The following is a 13,199-nucleotide window of genomic DNA, read 5'->3' as shown; positions in this document are numbered from 1 at the left end:
GATGATGATGATGATGATGATGATGATGATGATGATGATGATGATGATGATGCAAGGAGACTGTAATTGTGCCTATAGCCCCTATAGTTGTATAAATCTCATTTCAAGTAGCTGGGTGTAATGATATGATGTATACAATTTTGAAGTATATAGGTCATTTGGTTCCTTCTTACACATGGTGGGGGTCTATGCACATTGGACCCAATGTAAATGTCATGTCCATTATTATAATTGCCTTTTTTACCTCAGATACTCGGAGAGGACAAAACTGAAGATATAAAGCTAGGTGCCATGAGTAGTCTTTTTAAAAAACAAAAAGTTTCTTTATGGATCTTCCATTGTAGTTGAAAGTGTATCCATTGGTGACTGTAGTTTGGTGTATCATTCCTTGCAGCTGACATGTATTTTATGGATCTCTCTCTCTCTTTAGAATCAAGTCATTGTAACCCTGCTTAGAGATGGGGACAAAATTGCAGATTCCATTTTCTGCTTAGCATTTCACAAGTTTAGAAAAAAATACTGAATTTATGTCAGTGGAGCTAAAAACTGACATTGTGAAATAACTAATTCAAAATTGGTTATTGCTTAGTAGTTAGTAGGAGACTTGAAGTCTACTAAAGGAAACATGTATACTCCCCAAATCGCCTCTTTTATTTAGTTCTGTGCATCTGCTTGGAGGCCTGTGAATCCAGGAAATGCTCTGAAATAATGGCATAAAGATAAATGATAACTGTTTTAGGATGGGAGCTAGGGCTTGTACGTTGGTTTGGATAAGAAGCAATCTGGGACCCATGTGTAAGCTGCTCAGACACATTTGATAAGATTCACAGGATATAAATACAATATGCCTATATATTTGAAAGTTTTGATAGACTGTTTTGGCTTCACTTTACAACAATGAGAATATTTACTATGAAAAGCCAACATAAATGTGAGGTTTGTGTGTCTGGGTTGCAATTCAGCTATTCAGTGAATGGGGTTGCTAGAAGTTGATTATCTATGACAGAGAAAATTAAGGGTTGAAACAGACCCTGCAGAACCTCCCACTGAAATATTCCCTTTGGCATCAAACCTAATGTCTTGACTTCTGCAACTTCTTAACACCACTAGAATGGACACCTAGGCATTCCCAAAGAAGGGGTAATGCAAAACCAAAAGAAGAGGATGAAAGAGGCCACATGGTTGCATAAAACATTGTATTTTTGTACATCCACTCATCCTAATTTGCAGAGTGCAAATTCTACTCTTTCTCCTCTTGGGTTTTTTAACTGTTGAATTTAACTTATTCTAATAAAGGGAAGTCTTCTGTAGAACTTGACACTTGGCTGAGATCCTACACCAAATAGGCATGTGTAACACTCCGCATAGTTTAACATGCCCCTGAACTCAGTATCTGTCAAGTCCTGGGAGGGTGGTGGTGGTGACTGTGTGAAGTGCAAACTGCTAGGAAATGGCTTCCTGAACCCAGTCTAAAAAGGACTCTGCCCATAGCCAGCTGAACTCCCATTTATTTGTAGATTCAGGGCTCATTTTATGAGAGATAGGGCTCACCTTGCCATTTCCTTCACTTATCCCCTGCGTTCTTGCCTTCAAAATTAAATGGCAAACAAGATCAATACATGCTTGTGATTCCTTTAAACTCAGCGTTGTTATTGGAGCAACTTCCTCTTCAGTGTTCCCACTGTAAAATGAACTATTTTTCAAAGTTCCCCATTATCTAATTTTAGGAATACACAATAGATGTATTTTTCCGGCAAAGCTGGAGGGATGAAAGACTGAAGTTCAAAGGACCCATGCAAGTCCTCCGGCTTAATAATTTAATGGCCAGCAAAATATGGACACCTGATACATTTTTCCACAATGGAAAGAAATCAGTAGCACACAACATGACTATGCCTAACAAACTCCTGAGGATTACAGAAGATGGAACTCTACTCTATACAATGAGGTGAGCACTGCAACATGGCATCTTCTCATTTATGAAATAGGTAGAATTTTACATACTGAAATGAAGGACATATCCCCAAAAGGATAAGTTGATACAACTGATTTTTCTTCTCATTTGTGTTTATCTTTTCACTTTCTGACCTTTAAGCTTATTTAGTTCCACTCAATTCTCTGGGATGCACAAAAGGCTTCATGTTTCACTGAACAAGTTTGGGGATTAGACCTTTACAGCTCAGTCTTATGGATGAGCTGTAGCTGTTGTGGCATAATCAGTAATTTGCACACTGGCACAAATCAGCACCATGAGAAACAGGGCTTGGTCTCACTTGGCAGCCCCAACGCACTCACTAGGGGTGGGGAGAGGGAACCAAGAATGGCATACTGCCTTTACAAGTTCCAGTGCAGCTAAACATCTCATTAGATAGAGAGCATAGATAGACCTTTCTAATCTGCTTGGGCAACCCCAATAAATATCCTTGTTTTGTAGTCTGAAAAAGACTGTCTTTATCCAGGAAAGATACAAGAGGGAAAGTCTTTTTAAAAACAAAATGGTTTTGGTCTTTCCTGCAGAGGTGGGGAAGAGTATTCTTCTAGGATAAGGAACACCACCTTGAATGCAGTTGATGTCATCTGATTTCAGAAGCTAAGCATGGACAGGTTTAGTTTATACTCAGGGAAGAGACCACTAGGAATCTCTGATGAGGGCAAGGAAGGAATCCCACTTGAACACCTGGAGAGATGCTACCAATTAGTCCCAGTTTTGGGGACAAGGTTGGATATAAGTAAGATGGTGATGATGCTCTTTTTGTTCTCCAGAAGGGGGAGGAGAGGTGCTGACATTATTGGGCTAAATCAGTGGTACCCAAACATTGGTTCTCCAGATGTTTTGAACTTCAGCTTCCAGAATTACACTGTTGGCCAAGCTGGCTGGGGTTTCTGGGAGTTGAAGTCCCAAATTCCTGGAAGACTAAAATTTGGGAATCACTGGACTAGATAGGTGAATAGTCTATATAAAGTACCTCCAATTTTTCTTATATTACCTAGCCTAACATACATATTCAGTCATCAAGTTTTCTATGTGACCTTGGGTCAATCATTATGTTTTTACTTAACCTGCGATGTTATTATGAAGACAGAATCAGCAATTGGATGGATAAATTACTTAGAGGAAGGATAGGATACAAATGTAAACAATAAGCAATACATTGCTGACTCTCTGTATTCAGTCACTTTCTGCTTTGAATGTAAAGATCAGAAGCTGAATAACTTGATACTTCCCAAAGTAGTGAATTTTGGGTTGGGGGGCATTAACTAAAGTTCTAGTAGAAATTTAACTTTATTAATATCTTCTTCAGTTACAAATTGCAACTCCTTATTCCAGAGAAGCCCTACTGAAATGATCACTTGGGTAAACGTGTTGGATACTGGCTTTTATGACAATATAAATAAATAAATAAAATATTCCTGGCTTCTCAGTTTACCTGAATAGTTCATTGTGAATTTCTATCCTGCTAGTGCAATAGAAAAACTGAATGTCCTAGTATAGCATATATATAGCAATTTTGGGATGACATGAACTGTGGTATAAGATCTACATTCTACTGATGAATGTACAAGATAATTTAAATGGGAAGTGAAGAAAGAACGATCCAAATAAGCAAATGTATTTCTGCCTGTGCAAATGGTTGTTTGACAATGCGTTAACCTTACTGCAATTGAATGCATGCTTTTTTAAAAAAAATATTATAAATTGCATTAAAGCCACTTCTTGATCTAAAACGGTTCTCTTGTCCACGGCTTTCCCACCAATCCTGACAGGCTCACAGTGAGAGCAGAATGTCCAATGCATTTAGAGGATTTTCCCATGGATGCACATGCTTGCCCACTGAAATTTGGAAGCTGTAAGTTAACTTTACAAATCCCTTTCCCCCTCCTCACCTTCTTTCCACAGGCCAGGCAGGGATTTTATGTGTGTGCACATATTTTTCAGTCTCTGTAGGCTTTTTTCTTTTAATGGGGATTTTCTACATGAATAAACATAATCCAATAGCTGGCATAGGCAATAGCCAAAGAGAGAAAATGGCTTCTCTACAGACATGTGGAGCATACAGTATATATTCATGTATAAGTCATGGAAATTTTAGTCAAAAAATTAACCCAAAAATATGAGCCAACTGATCCATGCATCAATGTAAGTACTGTACTTTAACTCATAAAAAAGGAACTATCCCCTGGTGAAAGGCAAGAGCATTATCTGTCCTGGAAGCACTGACCTCCCTTCAGCTCTCTCATCCATCCTTTAATGTGAACACAAAATGTTATGTCTGCTGGAATCTTGTAAGTTCTTTGGCACCATTTTATTTTGCTCCTTCCTTTAGATCCTTTGCTATATGCCCCTAGGTTTTACCTTCAACTTATCCACAGGTCATATCAAAATCCATAATTTTGGTCCCAAAACCTGCCCTTGACCTATACACGATGTCAACGTATAGGTAAGTGCTGTGAGAAAACAGCAACTATAGATGGAAACTTTCCATTTACGTTTGGCTGCAGTTACATTTTATCAGACAAATCTCAACTTCAGTACTAATTACAAAGAATGCAAGGACTGGTTCTCAAACATTTTTGAAGAAGAAGCCATTATTTTATGCTATTTCTATCCATTTAAAATATTTAGGGATCGGCAGGATGTTTTAAAAGGTTTTGATGAAACCTGTCAGTGGAGTCTTATTCAAAAAATGAAAAAAAAAATGTGTGTAAACCATTAGTAAATCTTTATCTACACACCCCATTGGAACACAGGCCTTCTCTCCATTTTGGTTGAACCTCCTCACCAGAAGACTTTCTCATGCCTAATTACTAAAAATGAAAACTGGCATGAATTTTGGTAGAACATGAGCATGTGACGGGTGTCTGTTCAGTTCAGCACATCAATGCAACCCTGATGAAACATCAGCCTTTTGTTCCATTTGAGGTTCCCACGGTGATGTTGCCTGAAAATCTGGAGCTTAAATCTGGAATTGACCATTAAGGTGGAGGGGCCATTAGAACCTTCAGCCAAAGAGTACTTCTGGTGCTTCTGAATAAACTATAAACCCAGGATTCCATAGGATGCAACTGTGGCAGTTAAAATAGAATAATAGTGTTATCACTGTGCAGTGTGAAAGGGCTCCTAAAGATCAACAGGGCTCTTACCAGTGGTTATCATAAGTAAGCACTGGTGTCCCTTCAGGCTGTCATTTCATGTTTTCTCTTCAGGACTCTGCAGACTACTTTGAAAACAGGGCCAGGGGCAAGGAATTGGAGCTTGTGGGAACAGGGAATTATCAAGAGATGGTTTACCCCCAAATTCTCTCCTAATATACTCATTATTCATTTTGGGAATCCTGGGTGTCTGCTATTGTTTGGAGCTTCAGTAGCCCTCCTTGCCCTCACATCATATCCTTTAACATAAGCCATATATTGTAACATAAGCCATATCTTGTATTTTATTCTTCCACAACATATCAGTTTGTCATCTGAAAAATATGCCAAGGGATTTTGTCACACCTTTGAGACTAACTATGAGAAAGTGGTTGTAACATAAGCTTTTATAGACTTTTCTATTTAAGAAAGTAGACCAAGTCTACAAAACCTTATGCTACAGAATATTTTGCTCAGTCCTGGAGGTGTTAAAAGATCACCTTGTATACTGATATTCCAGACTAAGATGTCTGTGTCTCTGAATTGATTTGAAAAGTGTTGGAGGTGATTGCAGCTCCAATAATTTCTTCCTTTTGAAAATATTAGCATTCCAAAAGAGGTTCTGGTGACAACACTGACCTTTCAAAGAACTAGTGCACACTATTCTTGTGGGAATGTTAATATACTGGAGTTCCAGAACAATAATTCAGATATTTTAAGAGAATGCAAATGAGCTTGTCAGTGGCAATATTTAGTGCTATTTTAGGATTCAATGCACTAGTTCCATTATTACTTCTTATTGAATTTTTAAATGGAGTGAGTTACAGTGAACTGAAAAATATTGCCATTGCCATGTGGAGAGATAGGAGTGGTGGATGAGCTCCAGATCTTGTGCTACTCTTCCTTAAAAAAGAAGTCCTTTAATAAAATTAGACTACAACATATATTAGATAAGAGAAAAGCAAAGACTCTGAGGTGTGTGCCATAGAATTTCAGTTCAAATCAGCTTATCAATAAAGCAGTTTCATGGCTTTGGGATGAAAATCTGAACTGTCTAAAGATCACCATCTGGTGATCAGATGGAGTAAAAAGAAGCTCTAGTGTATATGAATTTAAGATTTATGAATATTCAGGTGATTCTCCCTATTGGCATACATTGAGTCATGAGTGAGTGATGTAGGAGAACTCACCTTTACTCTTACAGGTTGGTTTGATATGCTTGGGAACATATTTGGGAAAAGTAGTGATTTCAAAAAATGTAGTGACCTAAATAGATTGTAATACAAGCACCCAAGGACTAGCATAACATGGATTTCTGCATTTCTTCCTTGCAGCGCTTTATTAACTTGAAAACCTCTTTCAGAAAGTTGCCCCCAGCCCTCTAGAGCAGTTTTTGAGGGTACATAGAGAGCTATGGGAAGGGAGATTGTTCACCTCGTAGTTCCACTGTTAGCAGAACCATCCTATTGGATCTTGGGCAGTGTATCCAGAAGACTCTTGGAATATCTGAATGACAAATATGTTTCTGCTATTCTGTGGTGTGTAGATGAATCACTGGGGAGGGGGCAGCATATTAATATTAGCATATACTGTAGTGTTCTGCTGTTGAATTCATTGCATTGTTGTTGATGTAAAAGAAAGAAAAATGGGAAGAAATTATAATCTCTTTGGAAAGATGGGCAGCCAAGCAAATGTTGTGTGATCAGAACTGGAATGGCCATTGTGTCCTCCCACTCCTTTTAAAAACAAACAAACAGAAAGTCACACCTTTGGAAATGACTTATTTCCTTCCCACTTAGATGCTTACACAAAATCAGAAGTAGTGTACGAGTGGACAAAGGAACCTGCACTGTCTGTTGTAGTAGCTGAAGATGGGTCTCGGCTGAACCAATATGATCTCATGGGACAAACTGTAGATTCTGGAATAGTGCAGTCCAGTACAGGTGAGTGATGACTATGACCTTTCTCATCATGCCAAATCAATGAAAATAGTGTAGATAAGGAGTAAAATATATAACTATTGCATAAAATGGATTTTTAAAAATTGTATATACTCCATGGATTTTTAAAAGATAATATTAACCCAGAAAATAGAAAAAAAATAACCGAAAACTGAAATAGTGTGTGTGGGTTTGTGTGTGTGTTTACATATCATTAGTCAAATCCAGTTTGACCTTGATTTTTTTCCCTCCAAGTAATAATGGCGTTCTTTAGTAAACAGATTTGCTGAAGTTACTCACAGTGGTATGTTGATTATCTAGATGTAGTTTGTTTTTTCCCTTGGACCAACCTCTCAAAGTATTCTAGTCTCTATCTTCAAACCAACAATTGTTGATCCAAGTGTGAAGAGGTAGGAAAATGTACAGCAGTCTTGGGACAATTATTTGTCCCAACTAGAGTGTATCCATTGAATCAATGAGAACACGTGCATGCACTCTATTCAGTGGGTCTCCTATAGTTGGGGCTTACATAGTAAGGAAAGTGATTTTAAAAAATAAAATAAAAATAAAAATATTACCTCAACTTCCTAGTTCTGTGATGTTAACTATAATATTTGGTATCCTGTTGAGTGGTTTTTCAGAAACTCAGAATCAGAAACTGACAGAGCTCTAAGCAATATTCCATCATATTCTGTAACGATCTGGGTTATCCAAACAACCAAATTAGTTTATTTTGCATGACCCTGAAAGAAAAGACCAGCTTTGATTGGTGAGATCATGAAAAGTTCTCACTACTGTTTGGTCAATAAACTAAGCCTAATCACTCTTTCATGGAGAGCAAAAATTCTTGCTGGAGGAGTTGAATCCATGGTCTAAGGCTCTATACTATATATCTCCCTGTCACACACATATGCTTTCCGTGTTAATGATGAACTGTAAATAAGCTTCTAAGAGAGTGTTGGCTGTATTAGAAATGTGCCCGGAAGTTACCAAACAAGTCATTATTTCCACCCAAAGAAGTTTGGCATAAGGAATCGTCCACAGGTCCTGCAGATTTCTTTCCAATCAGAAATGTTTTTTTTAATGGGAAGAACATAGTTAACATTCAAGTCACTATTCACAGCATTTTGTCAATGCTGTCAGAAATGAGGCAGCTCAGGCAGAAAGAAGAAGAAGAAGGAATCCCAGTTTGAAAGACATCAAGAACAAAATTAACACAATGGATTAAAATACATTAATCACTGTTATTTATGATTAGTGCCAAGTTCTGCACAAGTTGTTTGCACAAACTCAGAAGGAACAAAACAAAAACAGGAAAACAGAAGCAAAACAAATAGGAAAAAAACTGTTGTCTTATGGAAGGAGCAACATCAAACATTAAATTTCAAAGAAAATTTGTAATTTTTATTTTACAACAGTTCACAACAGGGCTTTGCACCTTTTAAATTGCTGGAGAAATCTTCATCGGCAGTACATTTAAATTATTGCTAAGGATAACAGGAGAAGGAATAATAGAAACCTAACAAGAGAGAAAATAAATTGCATATATATGTCTGTCTATCCATCTAGGCATCGTAGATAAGCACTCAAACAAAATCTAGGGTAAATAAAGGGGGAGGAAATTACACAGTTAAAAAAACCCTGTATTCTGCACATACATGACTCCAGATTTACTTTTGAATTGGAGATACAAAGAGATAGGAGAGGGTAGAGATCTGCTTGAGCCTCCTGAGTCTGCTTATGATATACATACATTTTGACCAACATATTCACATGTTTAATCTGCATTGTCTGCATAGCTAGTGTATTTAAATGTGAATTTGTTTAGTCCTTATCCATTTGGTTTATAAACACAAGAATACAATGTTACTTAGGGAAGTTTTTTGCAGATCAAATTCCAAAGTAATAGGTAATTTATTAAAATCTTTCATAAAGCCAGTGTGATGGTCTGGAACTTGTGGTATCTAGGTGCCAGTCCCTACTGAGCTATGAAACATGAATGAAGGCTGAGTGATAATATATTTATTTGGATATAATGTTTTGCCAAGCTCCAAGCAGGACTGAAGTTTGCAAACCAAACTGGCCTTTGAAGTAGTGACAAAAACACCATACTACACCATACTTATACCTATCTGGTGTGAAACATTCACAGCATACAATGTGGTACAAGGAGGTGCAAGTGTCTCAACCAGATTTTAACCCCTAGATGCCCATGACACAATGCTTCCAAGCCATGTTTTTCTCTCTCTGGACTGGCCCTAACATCATAAAATACAATTCTTGGTGGTAGACATTAATCAAGTTTTGATCCTTTCAAAGTGTGAATGATTTAACAGACTATTGGATGGTAAAGTATATGGAAGGGAGACCCATCAAGGATGGTCCACAGAAGTTTCAGAAAAATATAAACATGAACCTGGACATTGGTGAATTAGAAGGGGAGCATTACAGAATTTTATTCATCCATTAAAATGCACACACAAACAGTATAGAGCAGAAGGGATTCAATGACAGGTTGAAATGTGTCTTTCTTATAAAAATGTGATTTAGGCTGCAATCCTATGCACATTTACCAGTGAGTGATCTCTATCCTGAGTATATTGGAATTCTGTGTGTAACAGGAGGACTTCCACACTACATAGTTATAATACTGTGATCCCCCTTTAGGTGCACCCAGTAGAATCCTTGTGTTTGCAGTTTGTTCAGAGGTCCCAGTGGAGCTCTGAGGCAGAAGTTTCCAAATGCCTTTCCCTCCACTGCTACTCTCATGATTTCATAGGAGAGAGCAATGGTAGTTAAGGTGCAATATAATGCTCTCATTGTGCAGTATGAAAGTATCCATGGTTAGGATTGCATTTGTTAATGCATTTGTTTGGTAAAGGAATGTGAATAGGATTATGTTTGCTTTATTTAATGAAAGAATGATCAGTACTTGCTATGAAATCATTTTTTTGTCCTCCAAATTAAATATAAGAAAAAATGTGCAACTTGAGTTTTGTTATTATTGTGTGCCTCCATGTCATTTTTGACTTAGGCAACCCTAAATTAAGCTTATCACAGTTTTTTTTTTTGGGGGGGGGGGAGGCTTCTTCAGAGGGGGTTTGCCATTGCCATCCTTTGAGGCTGGGAGAGTATGACTTGCCTTTTAGGCTCAAGCCGGGAATCAAACTGATCTCCGGGATCATAGTCCAATGCTCAAACCACTACACCATGCTGGCTATCATGTCAAGCTTTAGGTCATCAGTACTTCTGGTAACCATTGCTACTACATGGATGGTGAATGAATTCTGGTCTTTACTTATGTGTTATGTGAAAGAGGGGCTACTTTCTTTCAGCCAATCAGTTTTACAAGGCAACCCATAATGGTGACTGAGGAATCCACTTGCTTTGACCAAAGTCAGAATGGCCAACAGGAGAGAAAGGAGCTTTTTGTCATGCTTGCTAGAGACAGCATACAATCTGCATGAGGATTGCGGGGAGCTCGATGCCTGCTTTTGCTGCCTGAAACCAGTGGCTCGTCCCAACCTTGAAACCACAGAAATTGCTGGACTTTAACCTCCAGAAGTTCCAGCTGCTAGGGCCAAGGGAATCTAGGGTCTGGAGTCTAGCAGTTAAACTCTGTTGTTTGCTGGTTTGTTTTTATTTAAAAATAGCCTGACACTATATTATGTCACCACTAATTTTGCAGAGGGTTTCATTTGATCACTGGACTGGCTAACTTCTTTTCTTTGCTGACAGTTATTTTGTTTCAGTTCTGCCAGTGCTGCCTGCAATGCCACATTATCTGATCTCAAAGGAATTTGATTTTTTTTCAAGATATTAATTTTTCAACTAATAGTCACAAATGATTATACTAAAAATGAGATGCCTGCCTAATTTCTGGAAAAAAGCTGTTTCATAAAAGCCATTACAAAGTGAGCAGATGCTACAGATGACTTTAGCAGAGCACTTTCTTCTTATTTTTTTTAAAGAAAAGATGAAAGCCACCTAACTGATTTAGAATTCATTGATCAAGAAATGATCAAAAAGACATTTGGACAAATCCACTCTCTTTTTAAAAAAGGCCATTTCTCTTATTCTCTTCACTGGTCCATTCATACCACACACTGAACAATCTGTGACTCCTGAACTGATTGGAATCCTTATTAGTTTTTCTCTCCTAAGCAGTCAACAAAATAAGGTTATATTATGCCACTGATGGTTCACCATACAGGGGAGTGAACAGCATTATCCGTGGGTATTAACAATGATAAATGGTGTGATCTGTGCACTCTTAGCCATCATATGCTAAGAGAAGAACTTTGCAAAAGTTCCCTCCAAGATTCTTTCCAACTCTGGAATTAAGAAGAAGGAGAATTACTGAATTTACTAACAAAATCTATCTTTCCTAAATATCAGGTTGCCTGCTTCAGAAATTCTGATCTAAGAATTCTATATTATATTCTTGATTGTCTTGATTAGTTCTTCCATAAACATGTGTAATTTCTTAATGGATGCATTTCTTTAAAAAAACAAATAGCGGGTTCTGAATGATTTACTTTGGGAGAATATAAAGTATTTTATCTCAAGTACTTTGCAAAGGATTGCACTGATTTTTTTTTTTTTTTTTGGTCCTCATATTCAGGAGAATACGTAGTGATGACAACCCATTTCCATCTGAAGAGAAAGATTGGTTATTTTGTCATTCAAACATATCTGCCTTGCATTATGACAGTGATTCTGTCCCAGGTCTCTTTTTGGCTCAACAGAGAATCTGTTCCAGCTAGAACTGTATTTGGTGAGTATCCTTTATTACGATAATTATTGAGAGTATTAGAATTCAAGGACATAGCTTAATCTAGAAAGTCAGTAAGCAAAGGGATCATGTAGCACCTGTGAGATTACATGAAAGAAAGCAGCAGGTAGCAGGAGCTTTATCACACTTTATCACACGTGGAAAATTGGGGGTTTAACCAGCGAAAATCACATGAACATTGCACAATTGCAATTAACATTTGCACACGATCTGGTGATTAAAGTGCCATTATCCCAGGAATAAACAGGCAATAAATAGCAACAAATCATTCACGGGGAAATCCTCATCTAAGTAGACTCAAGTCTACGAAAGCTCATGCTACCAGCTTCTTTATTTCAGTTAGTCTCAAAGGTGCTACAAGATGCCTTTGCATACTATTTAGGGTATTGATAACTACAGTATTTGGTTGCATGACACCATGGTTGCAGGCAAGGAGGCTACATCAATAAAGTGGCACTTTGGTAGTTCTCACTTTTAAGCTTCTGTGACATCATAGGTGTCACAGTAGTAAGACAGAGTTCACAAAAGCAGATTTCTACTCTACAGAAAAGCTCCTGTTTGTGGATAGTGTGAGTAGGACCAGCAGAGAACACAGCAGTAGGACAGGACTGGTTTGTTGAATCCCAGTTTCTCCCCATATAAATGTTGTTGACTGCTTGAGAGTCATCTATGAATGAGAGGTTTCCAAGAGAGAATAATGCCCCTTTATTTCAAATCTTGTCTCTTTTTGCTGGAGTCCCTCTGGTAGTTTGTTGAAGGGGTGTCACATTGAGAATGAAGCAAACTTGTTTTCTGCTGCTACAGAGACTAGAACACGGAAGAATGGATTTAAGCTCCAGGAACAGATATTCCACCTGCACATTAGGAGGAACTTTCTGACAGGAAGAGCTATTAGACAGTGGAACACACTCCCTCAGAGTGTGGTGGAGTCTCCTTCCTTGGAGGTCTTTAAACAGAGGCAGGATGGCCATCTGTCTGGGATGCTTTGATTGTGATTTCCTGCATGGCAGGAGGTTGGACTGGATGGTCCTTGTGGCTCTTCCAACTATACAATTCTATGATTCTATGATTCTATGAAATTGGTAAATCTATTTATTACTCCAAATCCATATTTTCTGCACCATGAAACTTATTAAAATCTCTATAGGAGTAGTAAGTACTTCAAAGCAGTATCAACATTAAAATGTTGAGTTCAGAAATAGGGTTTCTAGGTAGAATCTGTTCAGAGGGTGTTTGCCCTTGCTTTCCTTTGAGGTTGAGAGAGGGTGATTTAGCCAAGGTGACACAGTGGGAGCAAGGATTTGAACTCTGATCTCCCACTATCCTAGTCCAAT

General features: G+C 37.9%; 1 protein-coding gene across 3 annotated transcripts in view; it reads left to right on the top strand.

The window, feature by feature from the left end:
- Positions 1–13,199, top strand: part of GABRA1 (gamma-aminobutyric acid type A receptor subunit alpha1) — a 46,158-nt gene that overhangs the window by 22,981 nt on the left and 9,978 nt on the right. For all 3 annotated transcript variants that reach the window (XM_042453352.1, XM_042453351.1, XM_042453353.1), the window contains exons 5-8: positions 1,728–1,948; positions 3,766–3,848; positions 6,930–7,073; positions 11,695–11,847. In XM_042453352.1, coding sequence (XP_042309286.1) covers positions 1,728–1,948; positions 3,766–3,848; positions 6,930–7,073; positions 11,695–11,847 — 601 coding nt within the window. The remainder of the gene's footprint in view (positions 1–1,727; positions 1,949–3,765; positions 3,849–6,929; positions 7,074–11,694; positions 11,848–13,199) is intronic.

Source organism: Sceloporus undulatus, chromosome 2 (genome assembly GCF_019175285.1).
Source record: "Sceloporus undulatus isolate JIND9_A2432 ecotype Alabama chromosome 2, SceUnd_v1.1, whole genome shotgun sequence".
NCBI classification, from domain to species: Eukaryota; Metazoa; Chordata; class Lepidosauria; order Squamata; family Phrynosomatidae; genus Sceloporus; species Sceloporus undulatus.
Note: the sequence above shows the minus strand (reverse complement) of the source record. Positions and strands in the feature narration are given on the sequence as shown.